Below are 15,598 nucleotides of genomic sequence, written 5' to 3' on the forward strand. Positions count from 1 at the left end.
AGTACAAACACATTGCTTGAACTGAACACTAGATGGCACAACACTGCAAGCTTCCCCTCCTCTGTGTACCTCCCCATTCCAAAATACATTGGCAAACAGCCTGAAGGTATGCTGACGCAAAGAAAGGTAACGAGCAGGCAGCTTGAAGCATTGCATCCCAACCAATGTGCAGCAAAACAGTAAGCGGACATGATGCAATGACAAAAACATGGCGCCCGGAAGTGTGAGGGAACTCTAACACTATCTTCAGCTCCACCTTACTCTGTTGCTGCTTTGGTGTGCTCCCGGGCTGCAAGACGCCATGCAGCGATTCGGCCTCCACTCCATCTTGACATCAGCCTATAATCTGCGGGGGGAGGAGGAGGGGGGTACTTTCCGGGTCTGGCTGCTGGGGCTACAGGTTCTTCAGGGGGGAACTGCACCCGACTCCAGGCGCAATAGCAACCCCTTTGTCTGCCCCCCTTCCTGGCAGGGCACTGAACAGCAAGCTGCATAGCCCAGCAGCGTGCACAGCCGCCACCGCTGTCGATAACTTCTGCCAACGAATCCAATAGATGGATTCAGTGGCAAGCAACTATTTTCCCCCATATAAAATATGATAACAATGTTTCAAATTGATGGGTAGCAGCTGTAACAGACAGCATATTATCCCAGCGCAGTATGATAACTGTGGAGGCAGGTTAAGGGGGGAGGGGACCAATACGCATTTTACTATTTTGCAGGTCTCGGGGCTGCATCAGCTTCTGAATGGAGCCTGAAGTGTGGGGGTGGCCGCCCTCCTTTGTCCCTTTCTAGCTCTGCCACTACATGGCGGCTGCTCACCAGAAGTGCTTTGGTTTGATCACGTGACACCGAGTCGCTGCAAGCTTCACTGCCTGACGCTGGGACAGTGCGTTATTTGTAAGGCCTTATGCGCAGCCTAGTAAGCCTTTCATCAATATGGTGGTCCGTGCATTGCACAGCTGTTTGGGAAAAGTACAGCATTAGGGCCCCCTCAGTATGCCAGTATAGATTTACTAGAAGCCCCTACTTTTAAAAGGAAGTGGAAAGGTGTCTTCGGCAAAGCCTCTCACCCTCTGCAATGCATTCATTCTAGCCCTCTGATCCATTCAGAACTATATGACATTTGCAAACTTCTTGCAGCCGCAGGTGTGCCATAGCTCTGTCTCTGGCAGGGTTGCTGTGCCTACTTGTAACATGCTTCTGGGGATTCCTGTGCTCTTAAAGTTCCTACCTGGCTTTACCTGAGCTAAAACACAATTCCCCATCCTTAACGCATGCATCTGGCTAAAAGGAGCGTTTCTTTACGCACCTAAACGCCCTGTCAGCCGCCATTGTTCATGGTCAGGCGAAACTATTGTACATGAGAGGGACATTTATATAAATTTCTCTCGTATATTGGCTGAATCGGCCATCTCACTGACACCTCTCACCTCCATTTTATCTCCAGTGCACACCTCACGCAGTCTTCCAAGATGGTGTTCATCATTTCAGCACTAGGTGGCGCGGTGTCTCTCAATGGGTGTCCAAGCACCTGCATGCGCTAGCCCTGGCCACACACGCACTGCCAAAGCACATATGCATCCAGGTGCCCATGCTTCGCTGTGGCACAGGTTGCACTCCCGCCTCTTCTACCCTTCATATATTGGAGAGTGGGGTTCGGGCCTGATGAACGCCTTATCAACTTGCGGAATGTATCATCGAGTTGTTGAACCCCCCAATTACCTGGCCCTTGTTTTCAATCTGCTCCACCAATGTCATTTTGTCCTACTGGGTGGACTCTACTATTTATTTGATATTGTTCGGTTGTGTCCCCTGCTTATTTGTACAGTGAATGTGTTCAATTGGCAGGACATCTAACGCCTGACGTGTGACACAGGTGACCCTTCACTGTCTGTATTATTTCTTGTTTCACGTGATGCTGTTTAGTGTGAAGCCATTACTCTACTTTCAGTGGTACAGTAAAAGGAAACACAGAACATTGCTCAGTGGGTGCTCGCCGGGGCGCTCCGGCTGCCAGTAGGAGGTACAGGCCAGTCAGTGGGTCCGGGACAGTGCTGCAGTAGAGACTCTCAGAGAGACATCTCTTAGATAAGTATATGTCCCAGAATGCAAAGGGCTTATTACCATATCCTACATGCAACAGAAGCACCCTGAGCTTGCGAAGGCAGGTGGCAAGGCATCCCCTACTGTACACAGTAATAATCTGCCCTTCTCGATGAACTCACCTCCACGGGTTTCAATTTGCTCCCCCTATTCTATACTATCTTATGCGGTGGACTCTACTGTTAGTTCATCATTTCTTGTTTTAATGTGGTATCGGCCCTATTTCGGCAATGAATGCTTTCAGTAAACAGCTCATCTAACACCCAAGTTGCCACAATGTTTGGCAGAGACATCCTTTTAATATATTTATCATTTCTTGTTTTTCTGAGATACAGTATATTGTGATACTATTACTGTACTGTCAATGGGTTTTTAAAAAAAAAAAACAATAGTGTACTATGGCCAGACCTTTAAAAAAAATAAAATGTATTTCTATGTATCGTTTTAATGTTTTCCTGGCTGTTTTCAGGTCTGTTGTTGGGTAAGCCAATATGCTGCGCCCACTGTTTATTATGACTTCGTTGTTACTTGTTGATGCTATTTACTCCCTGCTGTCTTTACAGTACTAGGAGTACAGGAGCCCGTGAAGGCGATTGAAAAGACGTCCCGTACGGTTCAGAGAAAAGATGAGAATGTTTCGATGAACTCCCTTTCCTCACCGCGCCTTCTCCTTCAAAATCACCGTTGAGCTGAAGCTGCTTTCCCTTCGACCCCCCCTCGCTCCCTCCCCCCCCCCCACCTGTCCACGCCTTACTGAGGGGAGTGTGCCGGGCTAGGAGCGCACCGTGAGCCCCCCACCCTCGCTACTTGGCCACCTATAACGAGCACTTTGCACTGTAACAGAGGCGGGACTTGCAGGCTGACTCTGCCCCCACACAACATGGAACATTTCAGTGGGCTCTGCCGCCTCCAAGGAAATAATGTCCACAGTGAAAATGACAGAGCATCTCTTCTTTTTTATTTCAACAAGGTTGAAGGCAAGAACAGAACATAAATAGAACACGCACTAAAATACACACAAAACGTACGCACACATAACATATCTGTTACTGACCCACTTCTTCCATTATCTACTGGTAGGACCTTTTTACCATCACTGATTGTCTTGCAGTGATTGTCCTTTATGTAAGTACAGGAGGCCAAAACTTGCAGATGGCAGCCCTTATGTCGGCCTTGTTCATGGGTTTACGAATCTGCTTTATATATCCTTTGACGTGCCCTCAAACCAATCAGATCAGATTCAGTCCACTGTCAGAGGCAAAGTCTGACCCCAAAAGCATCCTCAATGGATCCTGCAGCCGAGGAATATTTCAAATGTTTGTCCTCTATTATTATTAGTTTCCTGGTGTCCTGTGGATAATACTTTGCTTATGTGGGCCCAGCAGCCTACAAACAACGTGCCCCTGCGAACAAGGCTGTGCCCCTCACGCCCTAACAGATGACTATGGCACCTTGTTCATTCATCGAGATGCCTTCCAGACGTTGACTTCCACAGGGAGTGGTCTATTAGGCAGGTGACCTCTCTTCCAAGATACCATCCAGTTGACCCTCCCAAGCACAAAGGAAGCCTTGTCTGTGAGCATCATGTCATCGAAGTCTTCGCCTATCTCGATCCACTGGTTTACTTGCAGCACCCGCGTCTCCTTCTTAATGTCATGGATCATTGGCGACAGCCAAGAACGTAATAGTAGCACACGAGTGCCAGACTGCATCAACATTGACAATGCACATCAGCACTGCACAAAGTGTAAGGCTGACTCTTTACCTCCTCAGGGAGCATCCCCACCTGCCAGGTCACGATTCTTCCCTTTATAAATCCAGGACTGAGAATGCAAAGCAAAAACCAGGACTGGATAAGCATCTACAGATTGGAAAGGGATGGATTATGTTGGCATGCTGGAATGGATCGTGATGACAAGTACAGTCAGTACAGCTTGCGTAATGTACAAACACTTCACATAAACACAGCACAAATTGATCCCCAACACCTTGCTCATCCCAGGGCAACTTTAAAGTCTAACTCATGTCTCGGTCTGCTATTTCCAACTGGACCTCTCCAAACAGTAGATGCCACCGTTTGTAACTTCGATCCTGTGATGATAGAACAGCAGAGATGTGAGCTGAGTCACAGCTCGCTCTCCCTTCATCAGGGTGTCAATGGTCTCACTCAGATGCATAGTAGCACAGCAAAGAAAAAATGGGAACTAAAACGCTGCATTGGATGTCAAGGAATTCTGAACCTGCGCCCTTTGGCCCATGACGGAACTACCTAAACCTACCTAGAACCGATGAACTGGCAGTGGCATATCCACTCAGCCGCCAAGCTGCTAAACTAGTTGCTGCTCCAAGCGTACATAAGCTGACGCGTACTACTATACATACATTGACAAGCACTACTGCACTTATCAATGAATAAACAAAAAAACAAGGCAGAATCTAAAAGGCTCTGGAGGCCTCATTCGGAGGCAAGTCTCCATACCACTTTAGGACTAACTCCGTAAGCATGAACCCTGTTGAAAGGTAGATATGCATTAACACATCTTCCTATCTTACCATTCTCTTGGCTCAGCTAAAACCTTCTACATGGGCACCCTGGTTTCCATCTAGCGCCAGACCATGATGCAAGTGGCGAGGTGATGTTCATTTCTCTTTAAGCCTGTTTGAGATGGGGAAACATTGGGCCTTTCCTTGTCTGCACGCCTGAAGTATCCCCGTACCATAAGGCGAGGCTTTGTCAGTCTATGTACACACACCTATTTTGTCTCTTTGCTTGTCTTTATGCCTGAAGTAGTCCCCCGCACCATGAGGTGAGGCTTTGCCAGTCTGTGTACACACACCTATTTTGTCTCTTTGCTTGTCTTTATGCCTGAAGTAGTCCCCCGCACCATGAGGTGAGGCTTTGTCAGTCTATGTACACACACCTATTTTGTCTCTTTGCTTGTCTTTATGCCTGAAGTAGTCCCCTACACCATGAAGTGAGGCTTTGCCAGTCTGTGTACACACACCTATTCTGTCTCTTTGCTTGTCTGCACGCCTGTAGTAACCCCTGGTATCATGAGGTGAGGCTTTGCCAGTCTGTGTACACACACCAATTTTGTCTCTTTTTTGCTTGTCTGCACGCCTGAAGTATCCCCGTACCGTAAGGCGAGGCTTTGTCAGTCTATGTACACACACTTATTTTGTCTCTTTGCTTGTCTTTTCGCCTGAAGTAGTCCCCCCCACCATGAGGTGAGGCTTTGCCGGTCTGTGTACACACACCTATTTTGTCTCTTTGCTTGTCCTCACTCCTGAAGTAGTCCCCGCACCATGAGGTGAGGCTTTGCCAGTCTGTGTACACACACCTATTTTGTCTCTTTGCTTGTCTGCACGCCTGAAGTAACCCCGGTATCATGAGGTGAGGCTTTGCCAGTATGTGTACACACACCTATTTTGTCTCTTTGCTTGTCTTTACGCCTGAAGTAGTCCCCCGCACCATGAGGTAAGGCTTTGCCGGTCTGTGTACACACACCTATTTTGTCTCTTTGCTTGTCCTCACTCCTGAAGTAATCCCCGCACCATGAGGTGCGGCTTTGCCAGTCTGTGTACACATATCTATTATGTCTCTTTGCTTTTCTGCACGCCTGAAGTAACCCCTGCTATCATGATGTGATGCTTTGCCGGTCTGTGTACACACACCTATTTTGTCTCTTTGCTTGTCTTTACTCCTGAAGTATCCCCATATCATAAGGCGAGGCTTTGCCAGTCTATGTACACACAACTATTTTGTCTCTTTGCTTGTCTGCATGCCTGAAGTAGTCCCCCATACCACGAGGTAAGGCTTTGCCAGCCTGTATACATACACTAATTTTGTCTGTAACCCATATACGTGTTCTTGCACTCTATGAAATATACTATGCACTTTCTGTAAGTAGCGCCTAGATGCCTCAGGGCTTTGTGCGCTGATATAAATGTGAAATAAAATAAATAAATACATATTTTAAAAAATAAACCGGATGTCACTTGCATGACAAGTACTTTATAGTGACACTTACACCTATCCGTTGAGTCTTCCATTATTTGTATGCAAAATTAACTTGTTTTTGCATAATCCTCCATACAATACTTTTTGACTTGCTGTTGCACTGTTACCAGCAGGTTGCACTGGTGCTCAATTCCTCAACCTTGAAAGTGAGAGTGTCTGGTTTAGCTCTGCTGACTTTTGAACCTACCATATAACATGGTTGTTAGATATAAATTGCAGCAGCGAGCATTGAGCCCACTAAACCATCTGTGTACTTTTCGCAGATTCTTCTGCTTACTCTTGTTTCATTTTTCCTCCAGGTGGCCGGGCCGGTAGTGCTCGGGGACCGGCACTGCAGTCATGTTTTTCCACTCCCCCTACAGCCCTCCCCAAGACAGGCCACGGCGAGGCTGCTGCTGTCCAGGGTCAGCGGAGGAGCACAGGAGCTACACAATGGCATCCCGGATCCCAGCTTCATCATTCAAGCACGCAGCACACAGAGACTGCAGCAGGTCAGACACTAGCAGAGCACGTACATTCTACCCAGAGGAGAGCGCCTTGAAGCCCAAGAGCTACTTCCAGTGTAGTCACACTAAGGCAAGGTTTTTGCGTTACCGCCTTGGATGGAGCCCTTAGGTTTTATCTCTGAGTGAGGTATTCAAATTAAAAACAGGCAGTATTTCAAATACACCCGGTTTCTACCATCTGCCTCTGTGGTTTCATGCCATGGTGAATACTGCAGGTTCATGAATTTAAAGTGCATCTTTGAATGCTGATAAATGTTACGTTCACACTAAAGGTTGATGGTGAAATATTGTTATGACACACCAGCAAGGTAACACCCTCCTTCAACTTAGGGACACATCTCTGAGGGGGGTATCCCCAGTGTCTCCCCTTTCAATGTGTAATGCACAGTGCATGCCCGGTGGTGTGAACCTCTGCTGTACCACATGCCTTTTCATCTTTCAAACAAGAATGGAAACGCCTGTTTAATATTTGTGATCAATGTGGCCTGCCGCATTCCAGAGACTGTAGAGAGACTGTAGTGCTCTCATTCACATCACAGTTCTCCACTCAACTGAGTTTCCCACTCCCCTGCTCTCATTGTATATTTTCTGAGACTTCCCTGTAGATATTGCTCTCTGCCCCTCTATCTTTTCTATCCCCTAATCCACGTCCTGCCACTGATCTATCCCCTGCCTATTCATGAAAGAGTAGGGTGTCATCCGCATGCGGAAGTACCTTGGGTACTCTGTGTATTCCTCTGCTGATTTCTCATTCATTGAAATACCATGTTATCAATAGAGGCAAATCCTTTTAACCTGAACATGAAACATGAAAATGTCCCATTAGTGGGGGTGCTCGCCACAAGCTCCCCACTGATGGAGCCTGGGCTCCAGATAAGATTTTGAAAGGGCAGTATTTTAAACTTTAAGGGGCTGATTCATGGAATTATTTGCGCCATTCTGCCCGCAAATCCTTGTTTGGCAAATGGGGATTTGCGGGCAGAATGGCGCACAAATCCCTGTTTTTCAGCGCAAATAATTCCATGAATTAGCCCCTAAGTGTCTATGATATAAAAAAAGATCATTTAGGGAGTAAAACTGTATTCTCATTCCCACTGAAAATTGTATTGTAAGCAAATACAGTTGATGTATGTTTTAATCATGGCTGAAGAATCTGTGTAGCGGCATGTCTCTTATGCCCCCATTTTTTGTTGAGAGCCATAGGCTGGAGGTTGCAAGTCAAACAGGCTGGTTGTTCCTCTATCCAGAGCCCTGGCCTAAGTAAAACCTACGCTCACATATTCTCAACCGTATTCTTTTCTAGCTGACTGTTTGCCTCTTCACAAACTCTTGCTCTTGTAACTTCCATCCACTGTTCTCTGTCACAGGTCATTGCTGCAGAGGGAACTGCTGCCTGGTGCTGTCGCAGCTGCGGGAGACCATCGTAAACCACATGACGGAGGGCTGTCTCAACAAGATCCTGGATATCTTGCAGTCCCATCGGGTGCTAGCCAAAGCGGACTATGAGGGGATCGCCTCTTACCCCACCCTGACAGGGCGGTGCCGGGCCCTTTTGGACACTTGCCGCTGTCTCGGAGAGGGAGTCGCCCACATTGTTGTGACTGTGCTGATGTCAAATAAGTGCTGCCCAATCGTTGCCAAGCAGCTGCAGCTCAGCTTCCAGCAGTTGAACTGAAATGTTGTGATATTTTACACTGTGGGGCATCACTAATCACACCATTGCCCTGCACAGATTTGCAAGTGTCCTTTATGTTTCACTCATAGCGTGATAGTGGACAGCGTGATAAGTTTCCGGATCAACATGAAGAACACCAATGCTATGGATGGGTTAGCATCTGTTTGTCGTGTTTCACTCATGTCATGATAGTTGACAGCATGTTATGCTTATGGATCACCATGAAGGACACCATTGTTTTACGTGGATACACATCTGTCGATAGTATGTCACTCATGTCATGATAGTTGACAGGGTCATACGTTTCTGGATCATCACGAAGGACACCAATTGTGTGGACGGATTTGCATCTGTCCATTGTGCTTCACTCATATGTTGACAGTTGACAGCGTGAGAGGTTTCTAGATCTCAATGATGGACACCATTACTTTACATGGACACACATCTGTCCGTGGTGCTTCACTTATGTCATGATAGTTGACATGTTTCTGGATCACCATGAACAACACCAATGTTATGGAAGGATTAGCATGTGTCTGTTGTGTTTCACTCATGTCATGATAGTTATCAGTGTGATATGTTTCTGGATCACCCTGAAGGGCACCATTGGTTTACATGGACACACATCTGTCCGTGGTGTTTCACTCATGTCATGATAGTTCAGCGTGATATGTTTCTGGATCATCATGTAGCTCCCCAATGATGTAAATATATTTAAAAATGCCCTTTTTCATTTCTTAGCCGCAATCTATTTAAAAACTGACATTGAAGAACCAAAGAAATGTTATGGACCCTATGTGAACAGTTTGTGGCATCTTCAAGCACCATTCACTTTGCTGGAACCTTCACACAGAAAGACTGAGTGGGGCTTTCTCGCTTGTCCACTGTGTCCGAAGAAGGTAAACTACATCCAGGAAGCTATTCAGTACAAAGCACACACCAGATTGATATAGAACATGATTTCACTGACTTTTCTGTGTCCCAATTTCTTGGCCTGCACTTTTCCCATGCACCTTCTGATTGACATGCTAAGGGACATTTAACATGTACACACATTCCAGTTCCACTACATCTCTCCCACGGTGCCACATTTGGAAATATGCTGGGGATTCATGTAAACTACGGCTGATTTGAAAGAGAGATGTAGTCGGAAGTAGTGTGATCACAGCATAGAAAATTTGAAAATATAAAGGTAAATCCTGCATGAGGGAGCTTATTACCCAGCGTGAGTGATTATATATGCAACAGTAGCATTCACTGATCACAGGTGCCTAGAGACTGTGCGGCATGGCCATGGCAATGTGACGTAGGATGGACACGCCATCAGCTGAAGCCCAGACAAATGCCCCAGGAGTATCAAAGAAAGCATCTAGATTCTGGCTGAAATGTGGGGTCTAGAAACGTAGACCTGTTTGGACCTACAAAGACATTCCGTGGCTTGTACATGTTAGAGAGGACCAAAGTAAATGCCAGTGGATGGAGCCCCTCAGCACCAACTTTGAAAACTGGCTACCGTTCACAGGTCCTCTTCTCCGTTCTCCTTGCCATTGGTTGAAACTGCCATTAACTATGCTGGAACCAACGTCGCGTTAGAACCAGGAGAGCACCTCCGTTGGCGAAGCCTCGATCAAATGCACAGCTTTCAAAATACCTCTCAAGCAGAGAAGGGGGTGGTGGAGGAAGTGGCAGGAACAACAACAATTATTTATAACAATTATTCATTGACTGATTTCAAGACAAAGAATGGTGTTTGCTTGATCGCTAAATCTGAATTTGTTATGCGTTAAATATGCTAAGCAATGTAGTCACGGAGCGCAAGAGCACACATTAAAAAGTAAATGTCCAAGAGGTCAAGGCTGCAGTCTCGCAAAATCCTTCGATTTCCCAGGACTGATGTGATAATGTGGGGCTTTTGACAGTGAAAAGTGTTGGGCAAGTGCTATTAATTCTGCCACCACACATCTTTATCGCTGCTGATTAGATCTCGTGCCACACATTATCTATTGGTGTAGCCCAAGCTACTTGGTCCCATAGGAATTAGTGCCGTTCGATATGTCCTGCCACATAATCTCCAGTACTCCTCAAGCACCTAGGGATGAGTTGCTGCCAGGATGCTTCGACCGCACTCTTTTCTTTACGCAGCCTTTGGATTTGACGCCCTAAAGAGCGGCCTGCACTCTAGCCATCCATGCAGAAGGCTTTAATGTGGACCATCGCTCACCAGTCACCCGCCCAGCTCCCAAGACTCTAACCAGACTCGCTCATTACAGCCTATATTTCTCTATCAGAATGTCATGCCGCAGTCGAAAATCGCACAATCCCCTCGGTGTATGCTCTGGAAGCACGGCACACACGCCTTATAACATTATCTCCAATGCAGAGCTGTGGGCGTGGGAGACTACTGTTTACCTTTCCATTCTAGTAGAAATTAGCGCCCACTTCCGAATATTACAATATCCTTTTAGAGGGGAATCCTAGCTCTCAGTTTGTATTACACTTTCAAGGTTTTGAGTGTGGTCAGTTTTTCTGCATGCATATATATCCAACAGATGCATTGTTTTGTGACCTTGCTATGCAGGAACAACATATCTAATTAAATGCGCAAAGTGAAATTAACGCACTCTGGCTGTAATATTAATGTACAGTGTGGAACTATCTAGCTGGAGGTTGTCGCAGCAAAGGTAGATGGGCCTATCCCCAATAACACACCATGAAAAGGATGGCTGTTACTCATCAAGGCTTTGTTTTGTTAATCCTTCCTTCGCAGCACTCATTGCACTCATCTTGCTTGGCCTGCACCACTGTTGATATTGTGCCAGGTCATCGGTTCACTTTTCGGCCTCCTCTCATAATGTCTGATCCAGTCGTAGGTTCTGCTCAACAAATGGTGAGGTAATTCAGTGACAAACAAAATGCCTATCGATGACCCATGCCAATGCTAGTCTCATGAAAAGTGTCTACTTTTCTTTGCATTGCCAATTCAGCACAGGCCCTCTCTGACCCAATCCACATTTCTTTCTGATTGGGATGGCTTCCTTTCCCCTCAAGCCATCACTGAGGACTTCCACTTAAACTGTGGCAGCCAGGATACCCCGCCACCTCTAGCATGACCCATAGACTCACCTCTGCTATCTGAACCTAGCACCAAGCCACCACCTTGCATGAGGCACATGTTAGACTTGGTGCTCACCAGATATTTCCCAATTTGCGGCCAAACTTTAATCAATTCCTCTGGGCAGACTATTTTCTAACACTGCTCTGCTCTGTCTCTCAGACAACCAAGCACGCCACCCACACCCAAGCGAAACATGCCCACCTCACTTGGCATCTCTTCACATATGACATTCTATTCATCTTCAGATACAGTACTTTGTTAACTCTGCTTCATCAATGACCACTATCCTCCATTCAGTGACATGGTTGGGCTAAACAGTACCCTAAAAACGGTGATGATAATGGCACTCCAAAAGAAAAGAAAAGACAGACACCACACCAATTCCTTGTACTGTCAAAACAGCATAAAAGGGTGTTATGCAAATAATATAAGAAGCAGATTGGCAGCCATGAAAACCAAAACAGGCTTAGCCTCCAATAAAACAAAAAAACAGAGATGATATATGGGATAAAGTATCCTCCACTGTATGTTATAAGGATATTGCAAGTCACTGAGGAGGTCCTTAACCGAACAGAGGAACCAAGGCAAAGGACAAGTCTCTTTAGAAGGTCACGGAACTCAGAGGTGACTTAGAATATCCTTTGTTGTCTATGGGAGCGGATATTTTATTCCTTTTAATACATGGCCTCTTGCATCGTGTATTGTAAACGATCTTCCAGTTGCTCACACATATAATCAATGTGGCACCTGTTTGTATAAAAAAAAAACAAATATGCAGCTTTTAATGTGTTGCAGAAAAATAGTTTAGTCAGTTTAATAAAAATATATCTCAAACACCTTTTCATTGTGTTCTTTGGAATATGCAGTAACATTCAGATTCTTGCTGCATGAGTTAAACTCCAGCAGTGCATAACAATAATATCATGTTTTACAGGCTTTTATACTGGTACTGCAGGCTGCATGCATTATAAAATCATAAAACATCAGGGAAGACCCCCAGCTCCCCAAAGGCTTTCAGACACTCTCCAACCACCAGCTAACAAGGAGTCTGCAGCCATCAACTAACACGCAGTCTGCAGCCACGAGCTAGCAAACAGTCAGCAAACAAGCAGTCAGAAACTGTCTGCCTACCGCAGTCTGCAACCATCAGCTAACAAGCCTTCTTAAACCATCAGCTAAGAAGCAGTCTGAAACCATAAGCTAACAGTCGGAAATAATCAGCTAACAAGAAGTCTGAAACCATCAGCTAACAAAGCAGAAATCATCAACTAACAAGCAGTCTGAAACATCAGTGTGAAAGATCACCTTAAACCAATATCAGTATGTTATGTTATGTTAAAGGATATTTATACTGCACACTATCACCACCAGAGTGGTCCCCTGGCGCTCTGGTGGATCTGAAAAGCAAGAGGGTAGTGTAAATTAGTAGGACTTAGCGGGAAAAGGCTCAGGAGAGCTGTGATGTGCTGTTGGCAGCTTCAGTTCGGTTTACACGGTTTGCCGAGCATGGGTATCATTTGTTTCGGTCAGTAGCTGTTGTGTGCTGTTGTGCGTGGCTATGTGTGGTTTGTTTGATTGTTGCGGTGTGCTGAAATGTGTGCGGTTTGTTGTGCAGTATAGGTGTGGTTCTGTTATGTTTTAGAATTTGAGAGGTGTGGGCAGAGGGATGAGATTTTTAGCGGGGTTTGGTTAGTGTTGGCCCTCCATCGTACCGCCTACGCAATGGCTGCCTGTGATACACGTCCCTGCTAGTGTTGCATATTGTGGTGCTCTAGGGTGATGTAGAGCTCCCTCGTTTATTCTGTGTAGGGTTGGGGGTTGCCTGCAGGGCCATCAAGAGGCAGTGTCTCCTCCACCCACCCCCCTCCACCCAGTGTCCTGGATGATTTATTTTTGCACCCGTTTTGCCCTTTGGCCTAAACTGGTGAGCACCTGCAACCTCATTCCTCGGTCCCTTTGGGGTGTGTGGGGATGGGGTGGTGGTGGGACCTTTTCCCTGTGCTCTTGATCTACCTGGTCCCAGTGCTTTTATGTTCGCTCACCACTCTTTCTCCTTCGACTCTTGTCCTCTCTGTCTGTGGTTCAACCCAAGAAGCTCCCATCTCCCTCTTTAGACTCTGTTAGGGCCCTCCATGGGCACGTGGTCTCCCTCCCACTGGGAAGTCTCTCCAACTCCCTGCACTTGTCGTGGTACGCTTTAGTCCTCCGTCTTCTGAGCGGTGTGGGTGTTGCTCATTTGTTTTCGTGCGGTTCTGAGTTGAACAGCCAGGCTTTTAGGTGTTTTCTGAATTTTAGATAGTCCTTAGTGTTTTGAATTTCTCTTGGGAGGGAGTTCCAGGTTTTTTCTTCTAGGCATGAGAATGCTGAACCACCATGTTATTTCCTTGTGTACAGTTTTGGTTCCAGGCAGATGTCGTTGCTGGTTCTGAGTGTTCTGGCCGGCTGGTAAATGGTGATTTTCTTTTGAAGGAATTCTGCTCCTAGGCATTGGATTTCTCTGTGTGTTATGCACAATGTTTTGTTTTGTTTTTCCAGTTCTCAGTGATAAAACTGTAACCATGAGAAGATATTTCTGACAGCTGCAATCAACCAACCTCTTATTGCAAAAAAATGACATATTAGCATGCAGCTCTCAGTCATTGTCCAGTAACCATGTGTTACTGCCTAGATCCATATTTGTCATCCAAAGTCAAAGAATGATTCTTTTACCCCAAAACATATTCAGCTACCATCCCTAAAACACACACAGATTGCTTACAAATGTGCCCTACCTTGAAAATCCCTCTATCCAGAAGGAAACAATCTCCCAAGAACAAAGTATGAATTAGTTAATGTACAAACATATTTGCCAACTCTCGCTACACCAAGAAACACAGTTTTCCACAATCCTGTCAAAGTTGCATTCATGCAGAATTAAAACAGCCTCTGAAAATCCTAGAACATCTTCTCTAAATGGTACAAACAACACACACACATCTGCTTGCACTCCTAGGTCTTCACTCATGTCATCTGCCATCCTGTCCCTACCTCTTCTATAAGGGAGAGCAGCCTGGATTTGGAATGGATCATACATTTGAGGAACTATTTATACACCTCAACATGTCAGCTCAAGTCCTTTCCATGTTCATTGTAGGCCCCCAAAGTCAATTTACTGTTCATTATTCAATACTATAGCCTTATACACTGAGGCAGAGATCAATATTGCAGGATAATGACACGCTATCAAGTTATGGCCTGAGGTGCAGCCTAACAAGTCTGAAACCATTGACTAACAAGCAGTCTGAAACTGTCAGCTAGCAAGCAGTCTGTAACCATCAGGTAGCAAGCAATCTGCAGCTGTCACCTAACAAGCATTCTGAGGGCATCTGCCTGAAACCATCAGCTAACAAGCAGTCTGAAACCATCAACTAACAAGCAGTCTGAGACCATCAGCTTACAAGGGGTCTGCAACTATCAGCTAACAAGCAGTCAAAGACCATCAGCAAACAAGCAGTCTGAAATCATTAGCTAACAAGGAGTCTGCAACCATCAAGCTAACAAGGAGTCTGCAACCATCAGCTAACAAGCAGTCTTAAACCATCAGCTAACAAGGAGTCTGAAACCATCAGCTAACAAGCAGTCAGAAACCATCCCCTAACAAGTGGCCTGAAACCATCAGATAACAAGGAGTCTGCAACCATCAGTTAACAAGCAGTCTGCAACCGTCAGCTAACAAGCAGTCAGAGTCAGAAACCATCAGCTAACAGAGTCCACAACTATCAGCTAACAAGCAGTTAGAAACCATCAACAAACGAGCATCCTGCAACCATCAGCTAACAAATGATCTGAAATTATCCTATAACAAGGAGTCTGCAACCGTCAGCTAAGAAGCAGTCTGAGTCAGGCACCATCAGCTGACAAGCAGTCTGAAACCATCAGCTAACAAGCAGTCTGAAACTATCAGCTCTCATGGAGTCTGGAACCATAAGCTAACAAGCAGTCAGAAACCATCATTTAACACAGAGTCTGCAAGCATCAGCTAACACGCAGTCTGAAACCATCAGCTAACAAGCAGTCTGAAACTATCAGCTCTCATGGAGTCTGCAACCATAAGCTAACAAGCAGTCAGAAACCATCATTTAACACAGAGTCTGCAAACATCACCTAACAAGCAGTCTGAAATCACCAGCTAACAA

The 15,598-nt window shown here is 45.8% G+C and overlaps 1 protein-coding gene across 3 annotated transcripts in view; it reads left to right on the top strand.

Annotated features, from left to right (window-relative positions):
- Positions 1 to 12,261, top strand: part of LOC138582350 (receptor-interacting serine/threonine-protein kinase 2-like) — a 252,063-nt gene extending 239,802 nt beyond the window's left edge. For 2 of the 3 annotated variants that reach the window (XM_069653596.1, XM_069653605.1), the window contains exons 11-12: positions 6,427 to 6,618; positions 8,001 to 12,261. In XM_069653596.1, the coding sequence (XP_069509697.1) occupies positions 6,427 to 6,618; positions 8,001 to 8,308 (500 nt within the window). In that variant the 3' untranslated portion in view covers positions 8,309 to 12,261. The remainder of the gene's footprint in view (positions 1 to 6,426; positions 6,619 to 8,000) is intronic. The other variant, XM_069653614.1, reaches the window with a different exon arrangement.
- The last annotated feature ends 3,337 nt before the right edge of the window (positions 12,262 to 15,598 follow it).

The sequence above is a fragment of the Ambystoma mexicanum genome, chromosome 1p, assembly GCF_040938575.1.
Source record: "Ambystoma mexicanum isolate Mex_15411 chromosome 1p, UKY_AmexF1_1, whole genome shotgun sequence".
In the NCBI taxonomy this organism is placed as follows: Eukaryota; Metazoa; Chordata; class Amphibia; order Caudata; family Ambystomatidae; genus Ambystoma; species Ambystoma mexicanum.